Source organism: Plectrocnemia conspersa, unplaced genomic scaffold (assembly GCF_051122295.1).
Source record: "Plectrocnemia conspersa isolate PC_06_02 unplaced genomic scaffold, ASM5112229v1 ptg000014l, whole genome shotgun sequence".
Lineage (NCBI taxonomy): Eukaryota > Metazoa > Arthropoda > Insecta > Trichoptera > Polycentropodidae > Plectrocnemia > Plectrocnemia conspersa.
The window spans coordinates 7,431,292-7,441,589 of record NW_028277178.1 but is presented as its reverse complement, the minus strand read 5'-3'; the positions used below and the strand labels follow the sequence as shown (position 1 = coordinate 7,441,589).

Here is a 10,298-nt window from a genome sequence, read left to right as displayed (position 1 = left end):
CGGCAAGCCCAGGTGTTGCTTGATCATCATGGTAGCGTTCTATATATTTATTTATTTAAATACATGTTCAGCAGGGATGTCAAATGGGGGCAAAATTGGCCAGTCTGTGGTTGTTTTTTTTTTAATATTTCGAATTCATTAAGATTCGTGGAATTTCATTAAACGAAATGCATTTTATGGCCAAATTAAAAAGGTGGCAAATTTCCCCGCTTACTGGGGAGCTAAAAAATGTAATTTCGGAAGTTTTGGTTCAAAGAGTGCAAAATAAATCCACGTCAAAAGCAATAAAATCGTGCCGTCGCCGTCGCAGTGGGAACGCTAAACTCCAAGAGTTCAACCGGATCTTCTAGACAACTTGGACCATTAAATACGAGCAGAATAGTACAATTATGAACATACAAAAATAATAAAATAATAGAATTTTCTTGGTTATTTAAATATATGATGAAACCATTAAAGTGCTTATATTATTTGTATACATACGCAATACGAGTGCATACGAATCACTTGTACAGATATATAAATAAAAGTTTCTTCGAATTCGTGATCATGTCAGGTCCATTACTGTCGAAATGTCGAACAGTAAGTCTCAATCGCTATGAAACCTAGCTTTCAAAAAATATATTTATTCGTGCTTTTATTACTTATGACACATTAACCCTTTAACCGTTGCATTTTCTCAATTTCCCGAGCTTTCAACGCGGTAGTTTCCATCTTTTGATAACATCTAATGCTGCAGATGACATACGAGCATTGTACACACAGCGAAGGTCGGCAATTGTATTTCCAGCCATGTTCCAGCGATAAATTGCGGCTCAGATAGCGACCACAATTTTCAAGATGCAATATCTCACGGTTCCTTGTCAATATTGTCATAATAAAGAAAGTTTATTCGAGAAAGCCTTGACCCGGTTAAGCACATAATACTGAATTATTGTAATTTTGGACATAGAGTATAGCAATACCTTGCTACAAGCACTATAAAAAAATCCCTAATCCAATATCTTCTATTCTCTAGATAGAAAGCAAAATAATAAATCAGCATTTCTCACTTTGAGATTTAATCAAAATAAAATATCCTCATATTATATTATTTATAATATTTTAACTTAATTCATTTAAGTATCAATGCATTTTTTCTAAATAAATTTTATTTGCTTCAGTAAGTTTATATAGCTCGCTCTGGAAAATCTTTTATCAATTACCAAATGGTCCAGAAAATAATTGAAAATTTCCTTCATTCATTTCGAGGCGAAAGTCGATAATTGAAAATGTCCGTCAGCCGAGCGATTTATATTAAAAAAGGGGGCAAGTCGAAGATGATTGCGAAACTAATGCCGTCAACCAAAGATTGCAAACATCTGAGCCGTATTCGAACTTATGATTACATCATTTTTTTTATTGGAAAAATATAATACGCTATCTTTAATTTCACCAACAATAATATTTATGTTGTATGATTAATATACATAATAAACTCCAATATTTTTTATTTAAATATTTGGCTGCATAGCGAACTATTTTTTATTCCTAAATAAATCAACTACAACTTGATATGATCATAAAAATATTACCATAATAAATTACACATAATTCGTATTGATTTAAAAAAATCAAAAAAAATAACACTATCCATTAAGAAATTCTACATCTATACAATAATCACTCACAAATATGAATAATTCTGGAGTTTCGGTAATTACAGTGTTTTTTTTTCATTGTTTTGTATTTTACTTATTAGTAGTAACGGCAATGGCTTTTATAAATAACATAAAAGCAGGAAGATAAATTTTGCAAAACATAAAATAGTGAAATTGGGCTTTAGATAATGCAGCGGTATATTGATGAAGTTGTTTTGTTGTAATACACAAAGCACAACTGTGTTTTTTGATTATTTGGAAATAAAAAAGCTCGACTAAGCACTTGTTATTTTAATTCGTAAGAAAAGTAATAATTTTGTGGTCAAGTTAATGATGAGAAGCTTTGACTAAAGTTATAGCGTAACTCTTGACAGAAGTAATTATGTACGGCGGTATTCTGGCTTATACATATATCATTGAAGAATGGGGGGAGAAACCAGACTTTATTTTTATTAGACTGGCGTAATGGTAGATTCGATATTATGTATATTTGGCAACGTAGCTACCCTTTGGAATGTGAAATTCGGGGTTGCTGTTTTAATGGATACCGTTAATTGACATCCGTGCGAATATAACCGCGTTCTATTGCAGTTTTAATGGATTCAAATTCCTCAGCAGTAAAATAAGTATGTGCAGTACTCATTTTTAATTTTCCTTATTTTAATAAAGTGCATATATACATATATATAACCAAAATGATTTTTTATATTAATTTGTTAATTAAAACGAATGTGCTACAACTGGCATATCACGTTTAAATAAAACAAATAAATTTGATCGACAACAAAAAATTTTTGTAAAGCCTGCTATTGAATCTTTACTACATTGTTATAATTAAAATAATTATTCAAATACCTACCAACGAAATGTTCTTTTAAATAAAGTTGCGTTGATCTAGAAATTCGTAGTGGAATATCTTGTAAATAATCATATCGGTAGTGTGCCGTATGCCATCGCTACTCCAAACACTAGAAAAGATTTAACTATTTACATTTATAATGCAAGTCTCGCTTTTAATAATGAAATGTATAGATTATGAATACAATAAAAAAAACTCACATTATAATGACTTGTTTATTGTCGTTTTGCATATATGACGTAAAAACAAAATTTACGGTTTATTGCATATATAGAAAAATAAATAATGAATTATTAGTAAAAAATAATACAAATACAAACATAAATATTCCAATTTGAATCCTATATTTTGTTAAATGCACAAACATTTATGTATATGCACAGTAAGGAAAATATGATCCATTAAATTTAGACAATAATTAAACGAAGAAACAATATTGTGACAAATACCATTTTTACATCAGCGGAGCAAAATTGTTAACCAACTCACGACAGAAGCACTTCTTCAATACAATAGACTAGTATACAAAAATAAACGTAACAATCCTCACTCACAAATTTGGTCCCCACTGTAAAATAAAAAAATTGCAAAAAATATACATTATTTAACAAGTGATGATAAACCCGTATATTGTTAAATAGATATTTTAAGACTGAAGCATATAAAAATATGAAAGAAAAGCAGTTGATATGAAGATAAATAAAAAAGTAAAAGTATCACCTTTACCATTTTATTTATCATATTATAAACTTATTTTCTAGATAAGTACTTTTTTAATGACTAAATTAAAGACTGTCGTTTCGCAACACATTAGATTTGTTGCCTATATAAAAATACTTCATAAAAAAATATCGTCTTTTAATCACTAATAAGGCATCTTTCTAATGTACCAATATAGACTGATTGAAAAATTAATTGGAATGGAGCATTATAACAACATGACTGACCGTTTATACTGGAAATCACATTAACGGTAAACACTCCGGAAGCGTATAGAATATCTCACATCTCAACATATTGCTATTGATTTGCACTACATGTCATAAATTTTTTTGAAGATCAACTCTTAAACAATATATACACTTTGCGTATATAAAACATCAATCTCACAAATTCAATACAAATCGCTAAATATCACAATGCGGAGGACATCCATAGCTAAACGTAACTAAGACTTAAAAATAATCATCACAGCATTTATTCCATTATTATAAATTATTTCGCTATCACACCCTGCGCCTCTTTCTGGCGCTGCCGTCGATGGAACTCTTGCCAGTGCTGTATCCGTCGTCTTCATCGTCGAATTGTTCGGAAACATGTCGCCTCTTACAAATTACTGTTTCATTGTATTGATCTTTCTTCTTTAGCATGCTAATTAAAAAATAAACATTAGAGTACGTTCAAGATTGAATATAAAATTGTAATTAATTAGTCACATACTTTGTGAGCCTTATAGCTACTATGTCTATCTGCGAGTATGAATACAAATTAAACCATTTGAGCTCTACGGGCCAATAATTAATGTATAATTGTTGACGAGCTGCTAAAAGACAAGCAGCTGCTACTAAAGATGGAGGTAAAAGCGTTAAATGCACATCTGAAATGAAAAATATAAATTAAGAATATACATAAAATAAAATTAGGCATTCAAATGAGTTTTAATCGTAGTTGCACTATAACACTTCGTTCCAGCCTATGAGCAAGTAACATACAAATATCATGAATTATTTTGAATAGATATATCACTACCTAATACAATCACTTCAACCATTTTATTTTTCATCAACTACCATTTTTTTAACAATAATGAAGAGGTGATAAAATTTCTAGAAATAAATACTCAAATAGAAGTAATATATTTGGCTTTTATTATCAAATCTTGGTCCACTTCTGTTTATAAATGACATACTCAAATCCATTAAAGCGATTACTGATTCTTTATTTCTACAAGATTAATCGTGGAGATGGGATTTAGTAAATCGTTTAACATTAAGTATTAAAAATGTCATTTCACATTTTTAAAAAAGCTAGACCATGATATTTCCATATCTTCTCAAAAGAGAAGTCTACAAAATATATAGGCATTTGATTAATGATACTTGGATTTCAATTCCCACATTATAAGGTAATGTGGGAGTCTAGAGCTAAGCTATCATGAAAAGAATCGACAGCAAAGATTAAACTATTTTAAATTTAATTTTAAAATGTGGGCTTATCATAAACATATAATAGCATAACCACAGTACAGCATCAAAGAGTCATACTTTAAATTTCATGTCATATGCTTAGCTTAGCTTAAAATAAGATATTTGAATCTGTTAGAATATGTATTTTACTTGTGTCACACTTTGTTTTTACCTTTTTTAAATCAAACATTGTTAAATTTGCATTTGCATAGCAAGTACTACTAAATGAAATATCTGCAGTTATATGTCATTCATATATCTTACACAGACTTGAAGAATTTTGTAATCAGACATTGATTTAAACTTTGTGTTTGTATAAATCGTAAGGTTTGGTGATTATTGAGCCAATGAAATTTCACACATGGAAAATTCTGAACATACATGTTTATTTAAGAATATGTCAATATATATAAAAAATATCATGTTTTAAAAATATTTTACAATTATATTAGCAATTTATATTGGTATATAAAAATAGAGAAGAATATAAAGCAGTTGGTATTAAAAAATTGTAAGTAAAATATATTTAACAATCAAACAATCACCCATGTTCAGAATTTTCGCTGTGTGGAATTTTCGTTTGTACAATAATCCAGTCAACATATCGTAATGTTGCATATATATTTACGAAATAATATTTTAAACAAACCTAATAGAGTAGCAGCGAGATACAAATTAATATTATTCTCGATTATAGTTTTCAACTCTTCATATGTGCAGTTCGCGTGTGAGACCTTCATGCTCCATTCTTTGTAGTCATTGTTGGATAGAGTGAATTTTTTAAAAAAGTTGAGAAACGTTGTTACATTCGGCATACACATGTCCCAATTGACATAGCTCAAAATTTGAAATTCCAACTCTAGTAATTCGTATTTAGGAATGGGCTCGATCCTACCCAGCTTGCATATTTCGGAGAACTGAGGCAATTGACGACCCTCCAGTTCGAATTTAGCTAAAAATAGATCAAAAAATCATTACAATCATTGATAATGAATTGATATTGAATTGTATTTTAAGATAAACTTACCAGCAACAAACAAACAAGCATATGCGACTCCGTGTAAACGTTCCGCACTTATGCCATGAGCATCCATAAACAAATCGAGCAATCGAACAGCAGCGTGAAGGACACAATTTCCTAAATTCAGTTCTTTGACTATTTCAGTGATACGCATTATTAAATACCCACGATGAAGCAACTGTAAATTAAAAATGATGATTAATATGTATATTATTAATTTAAAATGGCAACAAATTAAATAGTCGGAATTTAATTTTGGGTCATAAATATATTATTCAGGGTCAGAATAGATATCAAATGGTTAGAATAAAAATATAGGTTGATAAAAAATATAACATTTATAAATATAAATGGGCAATAAATTATTTATTTTATAAATATCTTATAAAATATCTCGCTCACACCTAAACTGCTGGACAGGTTAGGTGTGAGTGAGTGTTGGTCAGAACAGTGAACACCCCATGAATAACTCATAACGAGTCTATTTAATTGTATATGTTTAGATACACTATAGAAAATTTTTTGGAGTGAAAAATTGTCTATAGTGTATTGGCCATTATAAAATAAATATATTTTGTAAAAGTGTGATGAATCTCGCGGGCCGGAAAGATGTTCAAGGCGGGGCCGCATGCAGCCCCACGGGTTGGCCACCCGTGTTCTAGAGCAGGCATGGCGAACCTAGGGTACGCGTGCCCGAGGTGGCACGTTTGAGATTTTGGATTGCACGCAAACGATTTCCAAGTTCGAAAATATTTTTTTAATTTCTAAATTTAAGAAATTAAAATCTTGATTAAATAATCCGTGAGTTATTATTTATTTCATTTTATTAATTATCAAATGTTTTCTAAGATAAACGACAATCGTTTTAAAAAAAAAAAATTTTCTATCTTGGTAATTTTTTTCCTCCTTGGGCACGCTACACAATCGAGGAATAATATTTAAAGATTTTTGGCACGCGAACCCAAAAAGGTTCGCCATGCCTGTTCTAGAGTGTTGTTTTATTGTGTGGAGTTTTAAAAACAGATATTTTTATTACAAATTATGCATGGATTTAGTAATTAACACAATTCAATTAACCCCAAAATGGAACCCTTACTCAGATCAAATCATTCTACACGAAAACTAAAATTTGATACAAATACGCACATTTCCCAACTTTTACAAGAAGAAGTACCTTATGTTATGGAAAAACTTGATTGAGATGTTAATGAAAGTAATAGTGATCTTGATATTGAAAATATTTCACCATCCTCACTATCTTCACTATCAGAAAGTGAAGATGAAGTTGTGAATTTGCCATTAGACGAAAGAAATTCTGAAATTCAAAACGTAAATGAAGATTGGTCTACTGATGATAGTGATATGAAGACTATATTTTTTTAGAAAGACAACAATTGCGCATGCCGAATATTTAATAACAAATCTAAATGTTTCAACAAATTAAGACCAAATTTTCTAATAAAAAATTTAGTTTATACGAATACTACCTAAAAAAGTAATTCCGAAAAATAAAATTACACACAGGCTACCCAAAATTGATCAAAAAAATAACCCGAAAAAGAAATCAAATTACTTAACAAGAAAAAAAGAATGCAAAATGTGTAGGATCAGTAAAACCTATAAATATCATATTTAGCAATGTAAGGCTTGCGATGATAGCCTGGCTTTTATATCGAGTATTTTTATCGATTACTATAAATAGTAACTCATTTTTAGCTATATTTTTTGTTTTGTATGATTTATGTAGTTTTTATTACCACGTAAAGTAACTTTTTAGTATGCAATTAAGTTTGTTACTTTATTGTCCATAATTTGGGTTTATTATATTTTTTGTTAATTTTATTTTGCATTATTTTCTTCTTTCATTTATTTTATTTTTTATTATTTAGATAACAAGCTAAAACACGGATGCGCGTACGGCACACTGCAGTGAATATTAAAATTGTAACTAAAACGATAACCATGGCAGTTTTGATGTTTTACTCATATATGGAGGCAGTGAACATATAAGGAAGAATAAATTGCTGAAGTAGGTAAAAATTGATTGCTGCATGAGCTAAAAAGAAGTAATTTCAGAAATTTTTGTTCAATGGCCATCTCAGAATTTTTTCTTTGAAGAGGACAAATTGCTGTGATAGGTAAAAAGGTCATTTCGGAAAATTTTGTTCATTTAGGGATGCTGAGGGAGCTAAACAAAAAGGTCACCTCTGACATTTGTTCAAGGTAATTTTTTGTTCAAAGGACATCTGGTCACCTTACTTTAGTAAATACAATTTTTGAAACAATGTGGCTCAGATTAGTCAAATTTTCACAGAAGTTTGATCATAATCTGAAAAGAATGGTATTTTTTTGGAACTCTGTGTCATAGTCGGCGTAGTGTTTTATTGAAATCTACCTAAAAAGGTAACAACTTAAAATGATGCAACATACAAACCTGCGGAGATGATAATGTGATTTTGATTCTGCTAGCCTCCTTACTCAATAAATTATTCAAAAAATAAGCATCATATTCAGTCTTCCATCCGTCGCTGCATCGCACCTGTAAATAAACCATCTAATCAGCGATCCAACACATAATAGTTGCAAAGTGACAATGAACATCTGATCTGACTCACGATTTTCTTTTGCGCGTTTTTAGAGCCACGTGTCGAACACATGTCGTCGCGAAGGTCACACCGCCAGTCTGGTTCTCTCATCGTACCGATTCAATACAATCCAGAACAATGGTGTACCCACGCGGTTGCAGTCGAATCGATGACCGGGCAGATTGTTCCGAAACGGTGTAAAAACAAGGAAAAGGCGAAATGAGATTCGCGCGGGTCGATTGTGGAGGTCAGACGGGGCTGCGGCGGAGTCGCGGATCGGGGCGCCGCTTCGGGCTGCGACGCTGCCCCCGAAACACGTGGCTTCACCATGTGCCGAGTCTCGCGCCACAACCGACCGCGCCGCGCAAGCGACTTTGACCCTTCGGTGCCACGACTCAAGTGACACTAGGGCCCGCGCCGCTAACCGCCCCACTGCGGGTCGTTCGTCTGGAACATATTTGGCCAAAACGAGAGATTTTGCATGACGTTTGACAGTTGTAATAACAAATGTTTTAATGACCAACTAAAATTAAATTTAAATAAAAAAATTATATACATAATAAAAAATATTAATAACACAAAACTGTACCTGCTTAAAAATTATAATGAAAAATGATATTATTTAAATTTATTTTATTTATTTATTGATTTGTTTCAATATTAAATTTTCGCCTTCGTTTATATTATAAAAAATACCATAAACTTGTAGATACGCTATCCGATTCTAATTTAATATCAATTTAATTATCGTTAAAATATAACAAAGCTTATGTGTATATCAAATTTCGTAAGCATGATAACTACCATAGTTTTAATCAGAATTCAATAATAAAAATTAGCTTCTAAGTATTTTGGCTTGTTAGCCAGTTTGTTTAAAATAACGACTACGAACAGGACCGACCCGATAATATTCAGCGCCCTAAGCTCTAAAAAAAGTTCATTGAGGTATACTAGTTAGAGTTGAAAAATATTATTTCAGACATTTTTAACCGAACAAAAATTTCTGTGGTGATATTTTTTTAGCTCTCGCAGCATCCATGAATAAACAAAAAATGACGGAAGATCTTTTTTGCCAGTTAGATGGTGCTGCTTGTGTTTAAACAAACTTCGAACAACTTGTTAAATAGAATCAATTACCAGTCCTGGCAACGAAACAAATCGTAGATATTCTTCGTATTACATTACCCCTAAATAAAACAGAGTAATGAAGGCAAAGGTACACCCATACCTCGATTTACGTGGTAAAGGAAGACACATTTTTTTAATATAAGCACTATGAAGAAATTTACAAGCATTTGAAAAAAAATGCAAAATTTGGTTACTGATTATGTATTAATAGTTATTGTAAGGTAGTAATAAATAATATTTTTACCACACTACCTTTTTTTGTAATGATATACGAGAATGTACATATATTATTATATGTGTTCACTTGACGCGATTTTTCTTAACCTATTTCTCAATTTTGTATGGAGTTATAAGTTTCGATTTACCTATATATTGCGCAAATCAAGCTATAGCTGTATTTTATATAGTAAAAAATATAATATATATAACATAATTTTATCACACATAATTTTACCTGATTTTTACAGCATTTATCAGAACTTTTTATAAAGAAAAAAGTACGCGTATAATGTTTATATTTTGTAGTATAAAATCGTATTTGAATGTTTAACCCAGATAAAAATAAATATATCTAATAACTATATAAATTTATACAACAATTTGAGTCAGGTCCACGTAGTTTAATATGATTGCATTTATACATACCTAAAGTCCTCGTAGCCGTGCTTGCGTCCTTGCTTCAAAAGCAATTACGAGTATTTTGGGATGTAATTTAAGGTGACCAGATTTTAAAAACGTCAAGAGGATATTAAAAGTAAAAAGGCCATATTAGAATTTTTTGAGGATATCTCGAGGACCTGTTTTTTCTGAAGCCAGTCCTTTGTAAAAATATACAACATTGAATGCGCAAGAAGTTTTGTTCTCACGGTAAATTTCAAT

At 30.8% G+C, this 10,298-nt stretch overlaps 1 protein-coding gene across 2 annotated transcripts; it reads right to left on the bottom strand.

The window, feature by feature from the left end:
- Positions 1-2,700: 2,700 nt before the first annotated feature.
- Positions 2,701-8,760, bottom strand: CycJ (Cyclin J). Of its 2 annotated transcripts, XM_088203829.1 has the most exons (7): positions 8,322-8,760; positions 8,141-8,245; positions 6,881-7,021; positions 5,713-5,884; positions 5,335-5,637; positions 3,940-4,096; positions 2,701-3,870 (listed from the first exon to the last, which is right to left on the bottom strand). In XM_088203829.1, the coding sequence occupies exons 4-7, from the start codon at positions 5,858-5,860 to the stop codon at positions 3,726-3,728; spliced, it is 753 nt and encodes a 250-aa protein (XP_088059955.1). In that variant the 5' UTR covers positions 5,861-5,884; positions 6,881-7,021; positions 8,141-8,245; positions 8,322-8,760; the 3' UTR covers positions 2,701-3,725. The 2 variants fall into 2 exon arrangements, with proteins under 2 accessions (XP_088059955.1, XP_088059954.1); XM_088203828.1 differs by lacking the exon at positions 6,881-7,021.
- Positions 8,761-10,298: the final 1,538 nt, after the last annotated feature.